The sequence below is a fragment of the Pezoporus wallicus genome, unplaced genomic scaffold, assembly GCF_028554395.1.
Source record: "Pezoporus wallicus isolate ANWC-B61680 ecotype Strahan unplaced genomic scaffold, APGP_CSIRO_Pwel_v1 contig_5922, whole genome shotgun sequence".
Taxonomy (NCBI): Eukaryota; Metazoa; Chordata; class Aves; order Psittaciformes; family Psittacidae; genus Pezoporus; species Pezoporus wallicus.
In genome coordinates, this window is record NW_026637228.1 from 249058 (window position 1) to 271029 (window position 21972).

At 36.6% G+C, this 21972-nt stretch overlaps 1 protein-coding gene across 1 annotated transcript in view; it reads left to right on the forward strand.

The window, feature by feature from the left end:
- The window catches only part of ROBO1 (roundabout guidance receptor 1), a 707322-nt gene that overhangs the window by 71675 nt on the left and 613675 nt on the right, over positions 1-21972 (forward strand). The window contains exon 2 of the mRNA XM_057404322.1: positions 12836-12976. Within this exon, the coding sequence (XP_057260305.1) occupies positions 12889-12976 (88 nt within the window). The 5' untranslated portion in view covers positions 12836-12888. The remainder of the gene's footprint in view (positions 1-12835; positions 12977-21972) is intronic.

The following is a 21972-nucleotide window of genomic DNA, read 5'->3' on the forward strand; positions in this document are numbered from 1 at the left end:
AATACTGATTAATTCATCTGACTATATAAATAAGATGCTCAAAGTGTGAGTAAATTTACATTGTGCCATATGACCATTTAATCTACTGCTTTTTTCACACTGGTTGCGGCATTAGAGTGCTGCAAAGAACCCTACCTATGAAATCTATGTGGGTACAGGTCTTCAGACTTATCTGAAAGGAGGGGGGGGGGGGGGGGGGAGAGAAAGGCAAGGCAATGGAAATAACAAAATTATTACTTTAAAAAAGGTAAATGGGGTAAAAGTATCTTGAGTCAGGTTTTGTTTGGGTTTTCTTTACAGTGTCCTCCTTTCACTAAGTTAATGCTGCCTGTTTTTGAGTCCTAGAAAAGCAATATTGCCTTCAAAAAGTGCCAGTAGCAACGCTGAGCACATGCATAATTTTCTCTAACGTCTAATTAATGTTCTTGATTTCAGTTTCCAGTTCAGAGAAAAGGTATATAATTGTTTCCTTGCTCCACTGGTATCTGATAGCATGGGGCTTGTTAGAAAATGGATTCCACTTTATTTCAGGTATTTTCAAAGAGACAGCTGCTTCAATGAAAGAAAAGCAAATCTTTCTCTGAAGTCAAAGACAGAAATGTTTCTCTTGAATCACTTTTAGCCTTTTTAAAATTACACTGTCACAATGCCTGAGAGGTAGTCACGCCTCTAAAAGTCCCAGACTGAGAGAACTGTTTAAATGAAATATGCAGAAACAGAGCTGATTATTAAGTCATGAATACACAATTCTGTGGATTCAGCTTTTTTTTTTTTTTTTTCTTTCTATCCCTACCTAATTATTCATCCATTACAAGTTCGTTTGGTCATTATGGTTTACTGCTAGGAAATCAGTAGTCCACATCTATAAATTTCCAATTGTCTGTTTCTGTCCAGCTAAGGAATATTTAAGCTTCAGTCTCTGAAGGTTTAAGAGCTTGCAGTTTAGTTATTTGGTCCACGTTTTCAAATTCCTGCTGATGTGACGGAATTCGGTGATTTAAGATGTTTTATTTTCTTGCCCATCTGAGAGTGATTATACAGCAGTTCCTCTATTAGGAAAGGTCATACCAGTTATGTCAGGCGCATCCATAACTTTTAAAATATGTTTATAGCTGATGCCTGTTGTAGTTACAAGGAGCATGATACATGTGTGAGCATCTGATTGTGCATCTGACAGATACAAAATGTGTGAGGACCCATGCTAGTAACTGGGAACCTGTCAAAGTATTAGACAGTTAATATGAACTTTTAGTATATTAAATATTCTGACAAAATGATAATCCTTTTCTTTGAGCTGAATGGTTTCTCTCAGGAAAGTTCATTACATTGATAGGAGAATATATGAATGTAGATTATTTTCAGGCTTTACTGTAGCTGAAACCCTGGAATTTGTTATTGAGAGACATGGGGAGTTTATGTTTGCTCTTTTCTGTAAGTGTTATTTCAAATTTTGCGTCAGAACTAAGTTTGAATAGATTTTCTGCGACATGAACCCTTCATTCTCTTTTCCATATCTTGTGCTTTTGTGATCAGGATATGTTTTTAGGAGCTTTATCCTTCTAACTTGTTTTTCTACAATAATACTTGGAAACAAAACTTTAAGCACACACTCGTGTTTGCTGTACATCACATACTAATGGACAGTAACAGCTTTTCTGTTTCTGATAGGTGGGATTAATGGTCTGGGAGCATCATCACAGAGAATACTCAATCTACCAGTTTGAGTTCTCTGCTACTGTTAGCTCTGTAACAGATAAGTTCAGACCTTAAATTATGTTCCAGAACTGGTGAGGTGATTACAAATATGCTGTAAGGGATTTTCTTAAAAGGAAAACCAAGGAGAAAGGGGAGAGGGAAAGAAGGGACAATATTCTTTTTAGGAGTGATCTGCATTTTCAAAGGAATACTTACATTATGAGGGAAACTCCTTTTGCATACCCTGTTCTAAATAAAATTTAGTGCAGTTTTAAAATATATTTTGTCTGAGACTTCAACTAGATTAAAAATGAGATTTTGGTTCTTCCCTCAGATTCTCTCTTCCCAGTCTCAGGAGCTGTAGAAATGCAATTATACTTTAAATCATTGTTTTTCTCTTGGTGCTGGGCTCCTGGTTTAAAAGCCAGTGGGAGCAAAATTGACAATGAGATGTCAAAGTCTTCTTTAAGCGTGAAAGCTACTAGCTGTGGTCCCAGGAAGGCTGAGGTAATAGTACTCCTCTCACTTGCAGGGAAAGGCTCTTAATGTCTGCTGGGATGTGGACAGGACAAGGCTTTCCAGAGGGGCAGCCTGTCCCCAGCATCCCCCTGCAATGTCAGCTCAGCTGCTTGCTGCCCCACACTGCAGCTAAATGCCACAGCCTCAGCAACGAAAACAGAGGAAAGAGTTGCTATTAACAACCATAATCGCCTTATCAGATCAGTCTCATTTTCAAAGGGATTCTGCTACTCTTCCAGTATCTTCATGAAAGCTGGCATCTTCTTCTTTCCCCCCAGGGATTTCACATTTCACACAAGTCTAAGCAAGAAGCAGACAAGGTTAAAAGTCCTTATATTGTTTAAGCTTCTCCTTTACTGGCGACCCCCGAAGGATGAATGTTGAATATTCTTTGAATCAACTTTGAAGTTTAATATTCTTTGAATCCTGATGTAAGTTTCTGTCTCTGAGAAGGGGGGGTAGGATCAGTGGGGTAGGATCTGCAAATCTTTTCTAATTGCTCTTGTTCTAATTAAGGGCAAAAGCCGAGCTATTTTTCTTTCCCTCAAAGGTGAATCTCAAGAGAAAAGTAATTTTGGCAAGTCTTTTGTCTCCAGAGGCAAAAGTCCACGATCCCCAAATGCTTACTGTTTCATAGTTTTGCAATAGAAAGCATTCCAGTTTGCTTTGTGTGCTGTGACTTTGCCTAGTATTCCCTTTCTTCATTTAACAGAGTTTTAAATTTATGAGCGAGCATTTACTGCCTCTGTCTGTCATGACAAATAGAACCCTAAGAAGCTTGGAGTCAAGATGAACAGAAAGCTTTCACCATGCACTGAAGTGGAGCCCAGACTTAAAGTGACTAGCACTTGTGGCTCTTTCTTCTAAATTGTAGCTGAAGAGAGTTTATCTGAGAATTTTACTTCTAGATTTAAACACACTTTCACAACACTGGTTATGCCAAATCTGCTATCTGAAGTCAAATCTTAACTTTCAGATGAGCAAAACCCTAGGACTGCCCACTGAACATGGGCACCTGACTGCTGGGAACTAAATGCTAGCAGTGTCAGCTCTTCTCAGACAACTTTCATTCACGATATGTTCTAGGTGAATAATGGTGAATGCAGAAATGCTGTCACTAGCTGAGAATCTGAAAGGAAAAGGGTTTAAAAGTGTCCCTTTGTTCTTGACTGTGTGTCATCACTAGTGTTCTGCACCAGACTAAAGCCAGCCAGCTTAGTTTAAATCTTTTTCCCCACACTTCAGACTCAACAGCCATTGACTGGCCTCTCTGCTGTTCATATGTAACATTTTTGTGGCATTACTTTTAAATTATATGAACGGGATTTACATAAGTGCATAGATCCATCCTTATTTCATTGCATTTGCAAAATTCCAATCAATTTATTCCAGTCTGGGAACAGAGTTAGGTCAGAAATGTGTACTTTTGAGATTAGAATCCTGGATCTGTTGTGTTTTTCACAAAGCAAACACATATTTCATAAAGCTTGAGGAATATATAACTTAGTCAATTTAATATTGTTGAAGCATTATCAGTAATCTTCTGTTTCCCATCTGTGATTCTGATCTCTGCATCATTACATTGATATTTCATGCTCTCCACTCCATTAACATTTAGGATATGCAGTAGGGGCCAACACTTCTCCAAACACAAGGAATTATAGAATTAGCTTTTGTAATGTACAGTTTATAAATTCTTCCTAGTTAGATAGCTAAGGCTATAATTGCTTAAACTGGTGTGCTTTTTAAGTTGGCAACATGATTGCAATAGAAATGAATGTAAAGCCCATTTCTTATTATACACATTATATATTAATAGAGACAAGGTTAGACTGAGTAGTATACAAATACTTTCTGGAAAATTGAGTGATTTTAAGGACTCGAATATTTACCGTTGTGGATTTTGGAATGTAATTGTTCTGCAGTATGCAGTCCTGTTTTATTTGAAAATATTTTAAGTCTCTGGTTAAATATTGATTCTGTTTACTCTTTGAATATTTTATGCATATTCTGTTCTCTCTAGGGACTTTCTATGCATTTTATCAGCTGAATAAATGAAGTAATTCACAAACCAGCTACCTCTTGCTCTTGATGACTTTAGGGGACCTTGTCATTCCCTGTAGCCTTTTCTCAGGCCCAGCTGTGTGGCTCTGAAATCACTTGGCTGGTAATTAGGTATTTATCAGATTGTTTCTGAAAAGGGATGAGACAGTTATCTGACACAATTATCTTTGAAAATTGAATCCCTCTTTTCTGCTGAGGACATTCAAAAATACAGTGACTGTTTAAAGCTAAATGCCTTTGAAAACATCTTGCCTTTTTTTTTTTTTTTAGATCAGGTATAACAGGAATCAAAATGGAGTCAAATGAATGTTTGGTTTGGGTTTTCTAACCTTTCAGGCACTGTGTTTCCTTTTTGTCAAATGTTGTTTCTTGTCATTGTGACTCTGGTAGTACATTTGTGACAGCCACTTCTTCAAATGTCCACTACTTAGTGTTTGAATATCATGTCTTATGAGTAAAGAAATTGCTAATCACAGCAATGCATTAGATATGATTTCTTTTTTTTTTTTTTGCCTTTTCAATAGGTGATGACTATGTAGTTTTACAAACGTGATTTGGAAACATGGTATTTTGTACTGGGTTAATTTGTGACTGATAGAGTACCTAGATTTTTTTCCAAACACTCCCTTGAAAGTCTTGGTAGTTGAGACACAAGTTGCTGATTTAGTATGTCAAAGGGCAAAAAAAAAGGTAATGCATCAATAATATTAGAAACGTCTTGCTTTATTTAGATCATTCCTTAGTTGTAGCTTCAAAAAGCACAAAATTTTTAACATTTAAACAAGCTCTTAAGATTTGTCTACTGGCAAAAACAGAACTCATTTCAGTGTTACTGAATTTGTCATAACTTTAGATTGCAAGCATATTTTTATTATTTTGGGGAGATAGCATTGCTTTTGACAAGTTCAAGCCTCTCTGAAGGAACCTGTTTAAATTTGAATAGAAGATACTTTCTTCTTGCATCACATGTGCAAAAGGAGTATCTACAAATGAAAGATTGAAGTATCTGCTGTAATAGAAGTAGAGTACCACTTTATTTCTTCCTGACATTCATAAGTAGAAGTATTTTTAAAGGGAACTTTCCTTTTTACTTTTGCAATACTGTTTTCCATACTTGAGAAAAGACAAGAAAATGATTTTCTAACATGCATGATGCTCTCTTCAGAGTAGGTATATATCTAGATCTGATGCTTGACAGTAGTGTAATTTGGGTTCAGAATCATGATGGACACTTTTTTCCTGGCTGTTGAATTGAAGTCAGAAAAAGAAAATCTCACTAAAACAAGGGAAAGCATTTAAAAGATAGCAACCTCATAGATAATCCATGAATTCTTCTATAATTTTCATGCTCATGCAAATTCTTTGCAAGCACCCTGCCTCAGTCAATTATCCAGCTACTAACCAAGAATTGTTATTTTTTTTCATTCCCCTCCCTGCTTTATACCTAGTTTTGTATATGGTGCCACCTTCCAAATCCCATTATGAATTCAGTTAATTTTCCCATAGCGTTTTCTGTGGTGCTGTTACTACAGGATTTGCTTCACATTTGCTTGTTTACCTTTATTGTGAAATAGTCCTTTATGCAATTGGGAGGCCCAGGTTGATTGGAGCAGATACAACATACATATATATGTGTGTGTGTGTGTGTGTGTGTGTGTGTGTGTGTGTGTGTGTGTATAAAACATGAAATAGCATTTAAAAAACAAAACAAAAAGGAAACATTCAGAAGTCCTGTGGTTTAGAGTTGCATGGAACGAATTAGTTGAAGGTTCTCGAGACTGAAGCTCTGTTCCTTTGGTAGGCTTCTTCATAGAGAAATTTGGTGTTTTATGAGCAAAAATTATGCCAGGTATCCTGGCTACAATTGGGAAGAGCAACCCAAAGTGTTGCTTACCTCTAAGTTTGAAGCACAAGTAAATTTTAGTAGATTAGATATGTCTCTAAAGCTCAATTGCCTCTTCTCACACAAGTGCTCATGCATGTGCTCATACACAGAGTATTCTGCACTTATAAAGCTTTTAGCTAAGACCTTAAGATCTTTTCTTATTTTCTTGTATGACTTCTTGAGAGTGATGATACAAATATCTTTACTTTTTCCCGCTCTTGCCACAGCTTTTAGCTAGATCAGCAGTTTCAACAAAAAAGCCTAATTAACAGAATGATATCACCTTCTGGATTTGAGGAAAGTTTTGTACAATAAATTCACCATTGACTGTTACCAGTTACATTTGTCCTCTGATTGCTCCCCTGAGAGTGACTGAATATAAAAGAGAGAACAAAACCTGCAATGCTGCGGCTCTGTGCAAAATAATAGTTTGCAAGTTAGAATTGATTTTTGCATTCCAGGGGAATAATCAGCCTGAACACAACAAGCACTGTGATGACAGGCAATGGCTTACGACACGCATGGTTAAGTGTTTGTATGTTCTGCGTACCTGTGGGATCATAAGGTTATTCCCCCCCCCCCAGAACACCACCATTCTTCCCATTTTTGACCATGCATTGAGGACTTTTCACAGGATTGCACATTTATCGAATTATAAATATTTTGCTTCCTTATACAGAAATCATGTTCCGTTGCTCACTCTCTCACTTTTGTACTCCTCCCTGAGGAAAACATCATTGTTAAAGTTATCCCTTATTAGAAATTTAATCTTGGTTCCTCTAGACAGACACATGAAGGAACTGCTAAGACTAGCAGAATTTCTGGTAGAGAGATTGTTTATGAGACTGAGACTGGTGGGAGAAAAGGTATTTCTTTTGTCATAAGTTTGACTCATACTGAGCTTTCATGTGTAAACAGCATAGTAGAGGGGAATTGGGGTTTAGGCTACAGCCTATGTCGCATAACACAGTTTGTCAGGCTGATATTGCTGTCTGCTGCAGTCTTTCAGTATGAGTGTGAATTATATTAGGTGAACTGTTCTGTTACTGCTTAGGCAGTAAATGTATCATACAGAGAATCCAGTCAGTTAAAATCTAGGTAAGACTGTTTTACATATAAGTTTCATATGAGCTGACATATTCCTTACCAGCTTAAAAATGTAAATTGAACACATTCAATCCATTACTACTATTATTACTAATTATTTTACTCTTTTTTTCACTGCATTTAAACCACTAACAAACCCATAGCTTAAAATAAGTAAGGTATAAGTCTTGCATCATAATTATTTAAACTCGCCTAACAGTTGGTTCTAAAAAAGCAAATATTTTTGAATACTAAAAGATAAAACAAGATGAGCTTCATGAATGTCTGCATGAATTGTCACTGAAAGGATCACAGTCCAGATGTTTAGTTGCTCTGTACTTATAACTACTCTGGTTTAAATAGATTTATGTATTTTTCTTTTTTTAGCTTCTTTGATCGTAGTAGAGGTGATTTACTTTACAACACAAAGGGAGCTTGCCAGAGTTTTTTCCCCTAGTTCATCAACCCTTGTCATTCTTGCTCCTAAATGGAAACAGTTGAGACAATGTATGGCAGCGCTTCCTTCTCATCCTTCTGAAACTCCAGATAAATTTAGCTTAACAAAGACAGGATGTTTAAAATAGTAAAGGGAAGTTCTTATTTTCAGTGATGTATAACTTCACTGATGATAGTGCACAGGAGGATAAAGCTCAGAAGCAGTGTCAGTCTAAGCAGAGATGACCAGATCTGGTGTCCGACTAAGAGACGTTAGGACTTTCTAATTAAGGGATTGAAAGTATGGGAAGGTCCATCCAATATCAGCAGGCCTAAAAATGCCATGACAAGCTTTAAATACTTTTTTGGGTTCAAAATGAGTTAACATTGCTTCAAAAGGCAAATTTTCAGTTTTTATTCCTTTCAGTGAAGTTTTGCCAGTACACCCCAAAATGGCCTTTGGGTACACGGCAAATAAAAATTGTGTCTCATTCTGTATGCAAACAATCTTCAGCATGTTATTAGCCAAAATGCACAGATTTTTATAAAAGGAAGTTATTTTTACAAGTTAGAATCTTAATTACCTGACCTTTGTGTCCTTTTTTCTATTGAACACATCGTCAAAATCTAAAAAATTAAGCAGGGGTATGAATTTAAGGAAAACTTGCATTGGCTTTGGCCTGGTCTCAAGTGTTGTTTCTTCTGCAGAATGCTGCACTGGCAATAGTGATGAATAGCCTTACACTTAGGAAGTGGAAGAAAATAATTGATTAGACTCTTTCCCTGCATTTACCACAGTGCTTCTTTCCCCTCTGGGTTTGTGCAGTTTAATTTGCCATTGATTCTTTAATGATTATAATGTCATAGAACAGCTAGCGTTTATCTTCATTGTGCACTCTGGACAGTGCATTGGAACTGAATCTTTTCATGCACATTCTGGTGTGGGTCTGCAGTCATTTGATAGAGAGTTAAGTGAGGATTCAGTCCAGTTGAAGTTTATCTACGGTGAGTGCATCCTACTTCTGGCAACATCTAATTAGTTACAGTCTTTAAATCTACAATATGAGTTATGTATTTCAGACATTAAAAGACTAATTGCAGAGAAGAAGCAAACACGAACATTTAGTTCAGCTTTTACAGTAAAAAAGTTAAATGTGATGGCATGGAGAAATATGTATATGAATAGAAGCTCTAAATACATGTGGCAGATACTTCATAGGCTTTTACTATGTACTAAGGGAAGCAGTGTTTTACATTGACAGCTGAATCCCTTTTGTTGCAATACATTTCTGTGTTTTTTTTCCACTATAGTGTAGCACTTGAATTGTGAGACTGTGGCAGTAGGCTGTGATAAGAAAGATCTTATTTCTCTTCTACTGAACCCAGCTTCTATCTGAAAACCATTTTCAATTCTGGTGACATCTTTTCCTACTTTATCTTTCCTTTGATAAGGCTACTATTTCAGAAGAAAGCACTATACTCCCAATATAGAGAAGTAGCCTCCTATTCAGGATTGGTTTCAAGGTATATCTACAGGAATTGTTTCCAACCGTAGACTAAGAAGCTTTCTTTTCATATTAAAGTTATTTGGCTTCATTAAAGCCGTCTTGACTGAAATTTTCTGTAAGAATAATGTTTTTAATAACACTGAAATAATTTTGGGTTTTAGAATTACATATTGTAGTTCAAACATAAACCACAAGCAGAATTAGAGGGCAAAAAGGTTGTAACAAACAAGCCATGCAGGCAGGTCAGAGCTCTCTGTGGAGCTGTCTCCTATAAAAAGGTATAAAAAGCAGTCATAGTTTACCAATTTAAGTAAATGGAAGAGAGATATGGAAATGAAAAAACTCTGGATTCATTCCTTAATATACAGGACAAGTTCTATAAAATATGTTGCTGGGATCTCCCCCACCAGCTTTACTGTTGTGGTGGGTTAACCTTGGCTGAAAAGCAGAATTTATTGCTGATTAAAATAGAGTTAGATGGTGAGAAAGACATAAAACATCGCCAGCGCCACATTTTTCCTAGGCTCAACTTCACCCCTTCATCACCAACTACCTCTTCCCCCCCCAGCCTCATTTCCCTGGAATAGTGCAGGGGGATGGAGGATGGGAAGTTGAAATCAATTCATAACAGCTCCTCTGCCTCTCCTTCCTCCTCACACTTTTCCACTGTGGTTACTTCACATGGATTGCAGTCCTTCAGGAATAAATCTCCTCCTGCATGGGCTGTCCATGGGCTGCAGCTTCCTTCAGGCATGTCCACCTACTGCAGCATGTGGTCCCCCATGGGCTGCAGCATGGATATCTGCTCCACTGTGATCCTTTTCCATGGGCTGCAGGGGAATTTATGATGTTACTTTTTGTTTTATGAACCAAATTCAATGGGCTGCCTCATCAGTTTTGCATTAGAAACAACACTGAATCTTGTATTTGAAGGCAGAAAGTAAAGATGAAGAAACTATAGGAATCTGAAGTCAAAGTGGTAAATAATTTTTTTAAGCAAATCTCTATTGCTGTAAAGAGATTGATATTTGAAAGTCCTGAAGTTGCAAATCCTCATCTCAGTTTTGGAGTCATATCATGAATAGCATTTAGAACAGCATGTAACACCTTGGCCATTAATTGCCGCTAACTCTACCATTAAGAGCTGTCAAATTATTTGCAACAGAACAGCAGTCATACAAATGATAAGGAAAATTAAAAGAATGAGAATGGAAGAAACTGATTTTCTGTGTGCAGTGCAGATATAATGAGAATAATGAAGAAATAGTATTTTGTATGACTATGGTGTGTTGGTCATGGGGGTGATGCCAGGTACCTACCAAAGCTGCTCATCACATTGTGTCTCTGCCACTCCTTCCTCTTCAGGGGAGAACTCCTCACACTCTTTCCCTGGTCCAGTGTGGGATCCCTCCCACATTCGACAGTCCTCCACAAACTTCTCCACTTCAGGTCCTTCCTACAGGCTGTAGCTCTTCAGGAACTGCTCCAGTGTGGGTCCCTTCCATGGGGTACATCCTTCAGGAACAGATTGCCCCAGTGTGGGTCCCCTGCAGGGTTGCAAGTCCTGCAGCAAACCTGCTCCAGTCTGGTTTTCTCTCTCCTTAGGGCCACAGGTCCTGCCAGGAGCCTGATCCAACACTGGCTTCCCATAGGGTCACAGCATTCTTTGAGCATCCCCCTGTTCCATATGGGGTTTGTGTTGGAGTCAACTGGCATTGGCTCTGTTGGACACAGGGGAAACTTCTAGCAGCTTCTCACAGAAGCCACCTGTGTAGCCTCCCTTCTACCAAAACTTTGCCATAAAAACCCAATACAAGGATTCAGGTAATAGCAGTAGCAGGAAATGGAGTATTCTTATTTGTGTTTGGTAAGACATTAGAAGTGCAGGTATAACACAAGAAGCAAATGTAAAATGCAGCATGTGTAGGTGATTGAATGTATTAATATTTAATTTATTTATGCATTTTTGAGCATCTAAAAGTATCAGATGACACTGAATACTCCCTGTAAAAATACAACTCTTCTACCTGCAGTCATTAAATATATATTAGGCTTACAGCCAAAAATTCTCTGTCTCAGCAGACTGAAGAAGCAACTGATAGCACTGTAGGTATTTTCACTGTTATAATACTATCTTCTGGCTTTAGGTGATACAGCAGTTGGAATCCAAACTGTTCATCTCTAAGTATGTATCCTTAATTACAAGGGGAATGAGTACAAGGATAGAGAAATGAGAAGCGCAGTTGTAATGTTATCAAGGTCTCACATAGTTATTTATTGTTGAAGTAGAGCTTAATGCATCAGCCTGCTTCACACTTACAGTTGTGTTCAGTGATCTCTAATTGTTGGTTAGGGTCAGGCAATTGTGTATCTAGTAACTTGAAAGGCACTTAAAATAACATCGCTTTTGTCATCAAGAACTCCTCAAGAACCTCAGATACCGTGCAGTATATGGGACATTGAAGTCACGTGTTTTGGTATATATTCAAGTAAAGGCCCTTAAAACAAAAAGGGGAGGGGATGGCAAAAAACCCTCACCCCCACAATAAAAAAAAACCTAAATCAAAATACTAAGCCCAGTGATTTACAGATTGTGTATTTAATGAAAGAGATTATCTAGAAAAAAAATCTTAATGTTTTTTAAAACCTATGATCATCTAAAAAAGTTACCATGTGTTTTTTAGAAAGCTTAAAGTGAAAGGCATTTTGAATAGTTCATGTGCTATAAACAAGGCCTGAAGAGTTCTGGCATAGTTCTTACTAAGCACTAATGTGTCTGGAGTGTAAGAAATGTGTAGAATGAGCAGAGGTTATTTTTCAGCAGTGGCGGCGTTGTGAATACTTTGCAACCTACAATTGTGGTGGTCAAAAAACGAGTCTAAAAGACATATTTTGATTGAAAAGATTTTCTTCCTTCATTAGTTTTCATTTTCCTGCTAGTCAGATGAAAATTTTCTGCCTTTAGAGACACTGAAACTCAGCAGAAAGTTACTTTGATTTTTTTTTTCCAAGTTATTGCTGGGTAAAATTATCCTTAATCCTCATTCAGCAAAACGCTCTGTCATAAGAAGACTACTGCAAAATTTTAACCCTGGTTGTATAGAAAGCTGAATAGTGTTGAAGCGTTTTCAACTTGAGCAAGCGTTTAAGTAGATCTTTGAACTGAGATGGATTAAATCTACACTGAATTACCTTGCTGAACTCAGCAATTTCTTTAATAACTTGACCAAAAAACATGCAGCACTTAAATATACATGTGCACTATGGGGTTCCTCATACCTCTCTTTAAAACATCTGTTTTGGGGTTGTCTGCTCTGCGAGAATAGTTAATATTCTGGTTGTGCGCTACAACTTCCTGGTTGTTAGAAAATTTAACATTATGCCCCATCCCTGGCAGTGCTCAAGGCCAGGTTGGAAGGGGCTTTTGGCAACCTGGTCTAGTGGAGCATGTCCCTGCCCATGTCAGGGGGATTGGAACTAGATGATAAAGTCCCTTCCAACCCAAACCATTCTGTGATTATTTTAGTAGCTGAAACTGTATTAAAACCCGTATAATTCATAGAGTTACACTGGGAAAAAATATTTGGAAGTACCTTAAATTTATCATTAATTTATCTGTTCTTATTTCCATTGTGTATTGCAGGTAACGTTTACGTTAGCACTGCTGAGCTGGTGTAATGCAAGGAAGGACACATCATGAAATGGAAACACTATCCCTTTTTGGTCATAGTAGCTGTATTCAGCCTTCCCAGATGCCATCAGTTACTGGGTCAGCTCATTCCAGGTAGGTACCTTTTATTTAAACATAAATGTTCATGATTTTTAGAATGATTTTTATGCTGTTTGTGTGAATATGTGCATGTACATACCTGAAGTTCTCTCTCCACATATTAGTGTGTATGTGTAGTTAAGAAATTTGTGAGCATATCTGCATATTTCAAACAAAGAATTTAATAAGTACTGAATTGTGTGCTGTGGTAAGTTGGGTTTTTTTTCAGTTGCAAAAGAAACCATAGAAAAAGGGTGGCCTGGAAGTATGAGAAGGTTAAGGCGGCTATTAAAGCCTTCCTTCAATTAGCACTGTCAGTAACGGGAAGAAATAGAATGCAGAAACAGACCTGAATATCAAAGAGAATAGGATATCTATAGAGATCCTTCCTGAAGAAGGAAAATAGCAGCAACTGTGAAATAGTTGAAATGTGGTGTTTTCAGTGAAGTCCTAGAGGTCAGGGATTGTCCTCTTGTTTTCATACAAGTTCTTACTAGTGCAGAGGAGTAGTAAACATGTATAGAAATAGCCGGAGACTGTCAAAAGAGAAGGTGGTGGTAAAATAGTGAACAGTGATTTTTATTGAAGCAACATAAAGGAAATAAAATCTGTTTTGTTGTGTTGGGTTTTTCTAAGAGTCAGATCTGAATCATCTTCAATATTTTTTAGGAAAAACCCCAAACAAACTTTGATCGTTACTGCTAATAATTTACAACCTTTTAGTAAAATGTGAGAAAATATAATAGACATTTAAAAAAAGAGAGTGACATGTTTTTTTGATGTGGTTTTTTTCTGTGTTGCACCTGAATAATAGTGTAGAAGGCTCTGCTGGCTGGATTTCTAAGTTGAATACATTGTGCAAGCAGAATTTTGTGGCAATAAATTCTCCATCTATCTGTGGGCAACTAGTTCAAATACAGACTGCTGAACGAAAAGAGAAAGGAAAAGTTTTTTCCTTCAGGGTTTTGTTGACCTGTAATGAATGGTGGTTTAATTCCTGGTTTTGTTGGTTTCAAATGAGTTATGTAAGAGACACAAAGAGACTCTAGAATAAAGGAAGATGCAAGCTAAAATTATAATTTTAAAAGTTTGACCTCAGACTTCAAAAACAATTTCAAAGCAATTTGCCTGTCAGAAAGGCATCTACCACTCTCTTTAAAAGGAATGCCTGCAGATCCGAATGTATTTGCATGATAGCTACCTCCATCCACTTGCGTTGATTCAATTTAGTCATAGTTTTGTAGACTCTACTAAAAAGACTGTTTGTATTGTATTTTTTCCCCCATCAAATTAGTTTCAGAATAAAATCACAGGTGGCATTTTGATTTTGTCCCTGCTTTGTAATTTTCATCACAGACCTCAGGCTTGAACCAAGGGATTACTATACTTGGCCAAACATCAGCATGCTCAGCCTCGCTGGCAGGGTGCCAGGAGTGTGATTATCACAAAGGATCAAATAAAGCAGGAATAGGGGGTTTTTTTTTCCCTTTAAGCAGTTCATCCAATTCATTTTTGCTCTTTTCATATGTTTTCCTTACAAAGATGTGTCTCCTTTTTAATTCTGTTTATTTATTTATTTATTTTAAATATGGGGAAAGAGAGAGACCTGTGCAGAATCTCAAACATTTTCCTCCATTTAATGGTGGTGGGGGAAAGAAACAACAGTTCCTTGGAATTCTGCCGTATCCGTAAAAAAAAATACCAATAGAGCAATAAGTGGCAGCTTTTTCTGTGGATTGCTAAAAGGAGCTAAAACGCCTGTGATCATAGTGCTACTAAATTGTGTTGGTTTATTTCAATAAAAAACATACTTTTGAAATAACAGATTCAATGAAATTCTTTTCAGATCATATTATTAGAAACCTTTAGAAATAAAATTTTATGGTTTCAAACTCTCCAGTTCTGTCTTATCTAAAAATATTTCCAGCTCATTGATGGCATAGCTTTATTTTTTCAATTTTATATGACAAACTATTGGGAATGTGTTAAAGCTTACTTTACCCTCCTAAACTGAAATTTTCAGCTTTGGTAAAATGTGATGAATTTTAATGGTGATCTTATAACTTTGAAACATTTATAGTAGTTTCTGCTGATTCTTTTCATATATTCTTGTTGAGTCTCACTCTTTTGCATATGGAGTCCACAGGGAACTACTGTCTCTCCCTTTATTAAAATCATGGCTGAGCCTTTCATCTCATGTCATTACAGCTTACCTCTAATTCACATATAAAATACACTCGCAGTTCCACTATGGCTGTCTCCTGAGGCATGAAGTATCTCTGCCTTCGCACATCTTTATTTAATCAGGGGTTGAATGTTATCTGGGAAAGATGTGATTTTTCTTTCCAATTGTTCTGCATTTTTAAAAGCTGGAAAACTTGATAGTTGATTTTAAAATGCACTGATCTAAGAAAAAATGGCATTAACTAATCCTGTATTCTGTTCAGATGCATACGCTCTGCTTTTAATTTTTCAGTTATGACACCTAAGTCTTTTAAACTTCCCAGTTACTACATTGTTAGAAAAACCAGAACTATAAATCTAACAGAAAGCAAAAGACTAAAAAAATAAACTGAGATTTTATATATATATATATATATATATATATATTTTACACCAACAGAATTGAGCTTTCAAGTTTTAAGATTTGTGGTTTGTTAATAAAGATAGTACAAGCATTCCTCATGAATGTGCTTGGGCTTGGGATCAGGTCCTTTGGCAAGGAGTATTGTGGAAGCGTCCTCTATCTGCACTGGAAAAGATGCCAGATATGTGGGATCTAGTCAGTCCTTGAGCTTTATGGAGATACCTGGACAAAGAAAGATCTGTAAAACCATGGAATGACAAATGTTGAACTCTCCTGATACATTATTAATTGCTTTGGTTTTTTTTTATTTTTAACCATTTTCAGTGATCTTAGGGAGAGGAGGATAAGGAAAAAAACCTGTTTTGAGCCCAGATTTTTGATAAATTCTGATAGGAGCTTGTAGACCTCTATGGTCTAAAAGTACTGTCTCAATATTTGAGCAAAGATGTTGCACTAGAAAGCCTGATATATTTCCATTATTTTCTGCTTTTCTGATACTTTCTTTTTTTATTTTTAAGTCTAAGTGCATTGTTTCTTCCACTCACGTACCTGATAGACTACTGAATTTGTTGTTTAAAAACGATACTTTGGGTATATATGTGTGATGGATCCATTTTGACAAGAAATTCTATATTCCTCTGGTTTCCCTGCAATCTGTGAAGGTAACTTGAAAAACATGGTTCCTAACACTGAAAGATCTTCATTTACTGCTTCATAACGGAGATCAGTGTCTTGTATAATGTAATGTGCACTCATTCATTCTTCCGTGCTTTTTAAATGCCTGAATGAATTTTCAATCAAATATCCAAAATAAAGCTCTCAGTGATCTGAAGGAGACATTGAATAGTTCAGGTGAAAAATCTAGTTTTATGGCTGTGCAGGTTTTTTCTGAGAATGTTCAAAAAAGAAATGTTCAGCCAAACCCAACCCATAGTTAGATGATTGATTGTCTTTTGGCATAGGCTCAGAGGCAAAGAGAACTGCATGCTCAAATTCCATGCAAGCCTCTGATTGTGAAGCTGTAAAGGAAGCATGAAGACTCATTGAGCTAAGGAAATTAAGTCACCAGTACTCCCTTGACACTTCTAAAAGAAGTAGGGGATGTGGATTTAAATTCCTTCGGTTGGGAGGTTCTGGAGGATAGTTTTCACCCTTTCTGAGCAAGTGATCCAACAGCTGAGCTCATATTTAAAAAGATGGCAATTTTGTTGGTTATAATTTTGTATTGTTTTAAAATGAAGTGATGTTTATGACTATTTTGTGATGAGCCAGTGTTTCAAAGCACCTGAACAGGAAAGCCTAGCTTATAGTTCACAAGGGAAATAAGGCAAAAGATAATAAGGCCAAAACCATCAAAACTTATGTAAAGCTGTGCCTTCCCAGGAGCAGAACTTTAAGTCCCAGAGAAATGTTAACTCTAAAGACAGACATGATTTAACAGGATCAGATTTTTAAATATAGGTCCCCAAATTCCATGCAAATTCCACTTACTCTTTTGTTGAATCTGAGCCCAAATGAAGATAACCTTAGCTTTTTTTATTAAAACCAGACATATATATATATAAGACTGCAAGTATGTAGCTCTGAGGTAGAAACACTCACAGAATCATGGAAAAAGTTAGCTTAGAAGGCACATGGAGGTCATTTAGTCTGATTTCCACCCCTCCCCTCAAAGCAGTGCTATCTTCAGAGTTGCACAGGGCCGTGTCCAGCTGCATTCTGAGCCTTCCTCCCAGGAATGGAAATTTCATGACCTCTGCACCACTCTCAAGGTGATTTTTTTACTTCCTTTTCGAAGCAGCTGGAACTTACTGTATTGCAATTTGTGACCCTTGCGTCTTGCCGTTTCATTGTGCGCTTCTCGGGAGAGTCTGGATCTCACTTCTGAAAAACTTTGTGTAAGGTGGTTGAGGACTGTAGACAGACCAGTAGATTGGACTTCTGTTTGCTAAACCAAAACATATGCTTTAGCCTTTCTCAGCATTTCACATGCTTCAGCCCCCTGACCATCTTCGAGGATCTCCTCTGGGGTCTCATCTATTTCTGTGTTTCCCTCTTGGAGTGATGCAAAACTAGAGGCAACTGGAAAGAACTGATCACCTGCTGGTTATGCCCTCACTAAAGCATCCCAGCATGATGGTGGTATCCTTCCCTGGGTCAAGGGCACACTGCCAGCTCAAATTCAACTTACTAGCCAGGAGCACAGATTTGTCTCCGGCATGTTCTTAACTTTCCATTGTATAATTTGTACTGTAGAAAGGATCATCTTGGAAGAACTGTTCTGTTGACAAACTGTGCTAGCAAGAAATACCATGATTTGGTGCATGCTCTCCAGTAATTCTGTTTTCTCAGGCTTTATGAAATGTCACTCATGGCCATAAATTAGGTTTTCATGATCCTAATTTAATATAACGGTGACAAATGCACCTGTAAGTGATGTGTAGCAGGGGATGATGACTGAACATACTGTTTCCAGTTGTAAGTGACACCAAGTTTGTCGATTGTGGTATTCAAGGTCAAATTCAGAGAAAAGAGACAGGCAGTTTAGGCCTTGCTGGGGTCAAGGAACATGTCGAAAGACATGCTCCTGTCATCCACATGCAATTAACTTGAACTAGAAAGAAAATATTCTGACCTCGGATCTAAAAACAAGAAAAAAAGACAAAACAAAGCAACCAAAAACCAAACCAAAAGAAAAACCAACAAACAAACCCCAAACCAAACACCACTCACATTTTGGCTGTGGTTAGAAGGGGCTAATAATGTAAATAGAAGGGGCTGTATTTAGACAGACTATAGAATAAAAATTAACAAAAAACTGACATATGTGCACTTCTAAAGACCATATTTTTATTCATGTCTGCCTCTTCCTTCTCTGCTGTGTCTGCATTGTGTGTATGTATATACAGTAACTGCTTCTAGAGCGCAAGCAGTACCAGCTGAGATTAGGTAATTTCACCACTGTATATTTGTATGCATTTGTAAGTATACATAATGACGTGCAATTATTAGTTACTAACTTTTAAGGCTGAAAAGCCATGTTACCTCATGGAGCATCCAGCTGACTTTGAAGTGTGGTGTAAGAAGTTATCATTGCAAAATAGTAAAAAATATTTTTCACTAATTTATTATATTCCTATATCCTAATATCATGGATTAATGCTAGATCACATTATTTTATGGTACACTATGATTGCTATCAAGGAAACATTCTGTTATTTCCATGGTATGATATTACCATGTATGATTTCCATTATAACTATAAAACCCAGATTACTTAACACAAAAGATAATAATTTCTAGTTATCAGAAAATGGAAACTATGTAGTAAATCTTGTATACTGCTTTCAGTTAATTTACTTACATAAACGTAAGGTAATTTATATAGTCATCCATCCCTGCTGATTGAAGTAAAAATACATAGCTGGCTTTTTAGTTCATTTGGAATATTGTGACTGAATTTGTTCTATCAGATATGACATCTGATTTTTACAGTTTTGTCATTTGCCCATCTTTTTTCATCTGATTGACATCAACATAATTTCAAAGTATGCAGATAATTGCACATTTGTTGTCTTAATAGAATGGCCTTACTTTTGGGGGGTTGGTTTGGGTTTTGTTTTGTTTTAACTCCTCTCCCTTCCTGGGAGGATGACAAAGGTTTGTGATTCCTATTAGTAGAAGTGTTGTGCCTGGAAAGAGGGCATATATTAAAAGCGGGGAAAAAAGAAATTCCCAGCACGTGCCTTGCCTTCCAGATATTGTCACTGTGTACACTGAAGTCTTAATAAATAAAAAGATTGCCAGCTGTACTTCAATTCATGGGTTCTTTATTAGCCTTTAAAAAGAAATAAATAAAGCATGCTTTATTTAATTGTCTGAATAGATGGAGACAAACCAAGAGGCACAGTCAGCTGCAAGACACTTAATGAAGAAATCCCTATTTTTAATCTAGCTGTAGAAGACACAACTCTTCTGCTTTGATGATGTGGCCTTTGTGATGAACCTGGCTGGAAAACCACATGTGCTGCACCGTCTTCCTAATTAAGTCATCAAAATGCACTGGAGCAAACTGAGTGACTTGCGTAGAGCACTATAAGTAATTTTAGTTCCTCTATTGCTTGGTTAATAGAAAGTGGCACTGTTCTAGATTATGACTGATGGAGGTTAGATGCTACAGCTGCTATTATTATGCCTGCAGGTAGGCGCCTTTGTAAGCTGTTTCTGTGTAAGAAGGCACACTTTGCTTTGTTTCTGTTTCTTTTCTCCTACGTTCCAAGGATGTAATCTCAGAGGCATTTCCTTCCTTCACCCCTACCCCTATCCTCCCCATGCCTGCGGTTTTCTTCAACCTATATAGTAGATATTCTACTTGTTTGGGTGCACTGACAGAGCATTCACTAAAACTAATCTCAAAATGAAGGTTTTGGGAAGACTGCCCCCTAAAATAAATTGAAGAAAAAAAGTCAACAGTGGCAATCATGAACGTTTGTGTATATATAATGAGGAGGAAATCTGTCTTTCTGATACAGGCTTGGTTGGCCACAACTAAAGATTTTGTAACTGTGTAGACCAGATTCTGAACCTTTTATTGGTAAAATTGTTAGTAAATACTCATTTATTGTTTCCCAAACAGTGTCACTCGAAGCTCTAAGTTTCTCAGACACAAAAATGCACTGATAATGAGAATGGCATAATCTGGTCTTGAGTATCTATCATAGGCATGAAAAACTTTTGTTGAAATGCTTTCCTAGTTTACATAGCTCTGTGACATTCCCAGGTTGATAGCAAGGTTCTTGTACAGAGACTTGAATTTAATAATCTAAGAATGCAAATGCATTTGCTTTAATTTGTCTGTAAAGATCATGTATTATATGGTTAATGGAGAAACTGACATAGATACTATGTGTGTATATACAGATAGTACAAATAGAATTTTCACCCGAAGTTGTTCTACCAATAATAAAATTAACAAGAATAAATGTTTCTTTACATAATTCATTAATTATCCTGAGAACAATCTTCAGTTACAAAAGTAGAGCGCAAAATGACACAGTCTGTATTGAATCTAATATTTATTTAGATTATGAATCTGTTAGAGCTTCAAAGCAATTTAATGTCTTTAACATCAATTATAAAACTAATTTCAGTCATATCAGTGAAAGAATGTAACAATTTACAAGGGTGTTTTCACACTTCTGACTACTCAAGGGATTACTATAGGCATATCTACACTTGCTAATTTATTTTCAGTGCTGTAAAAGAGCGTCTAGAGATGTTTTATTAAATATTTTAATAAGAGTCAAACATATTTGCACAATTTCTGCCTTGACAAAGGGTGATTTATATGCACCTGTATCTGCATATGCAGAAAAAGGTATTCTTTTGTCAGAGATTGCTACCTTATATTTGCACTAACTAAACAGGAAATTACTGGCTTTCCCCTAATCTGAATTTTAAATCAAAGTGGAACGGGCAAAAGCAAACAAGTCTTATATTCTAAGCCTTTTTTCCCCTCAATCTTAACTGTTTAGTTAGATTGACAGTAGTGCTATCCTATATATTTCTACTATACCCCTGATTGTGTTATCAATACAGCAGTGTGTAACTGACTAGTTGCTGTCTTTCTTTATTCTTTTTTTATAGCATTTTATACATGTTTAAAAAAAAAACTTTACTTTGCTATATGGTTTAAAAATCACCATCTATTATTCTGATCCAGAGAGAAACTTATGTATGGTCCATCCCCTGATATTTTATATTTGATAAACGGTATAAGGCTGCAAGTAGCATGACTTTCAGTGAGTTGTGGTGTTGGTTTTTGTTTTTGTTTATAGCTTAAATATTTTTCCTACATTAATTTTTGTACACTAATTGCCAAAATACCTTGTCAAATATTCTGTCTACTACTATTAAACCAGTCAACTCTCTTTCCTCTGTTGTATGAAAACAAAGAAACACCTATCCTTTAGACATGGTTTTTGTTCAAGGCATTGTTACAGGCTACTGTGAAGATAAAAGAACCCTTAAAAGTGCTGGGAAGCACATCTGGTTAGCCAGTTACTGTTAAGTTTCCGTGTTTAGACATTTCTTTAATTACATTTTAGGGTAATTATGTAGGTAATTAATTATTTAAGAGTGTGGGTTTTTATTTTGTCTTTTTTTTTTTTCTCCCTAATATTACCCTAAGGGTAAAATTTAATGATATTATTTAGAACTTGTTTTTGAAATCAGATCATAAATGACTCAGGCTTTAAACCCACTTCATTTTGACACAGAGCTGAGGTCAAACTTTCACTAAATGAAAATGAAAAGGCAGTTAACCATAGGCAACAAAAGGGTGCTTTTTCTTTTTTTTTCCTTTCTCTCTCCTGTCTTTGTAACATGGATCTGTTATGCCCTTCACTTACAGTGCTCCTTACTT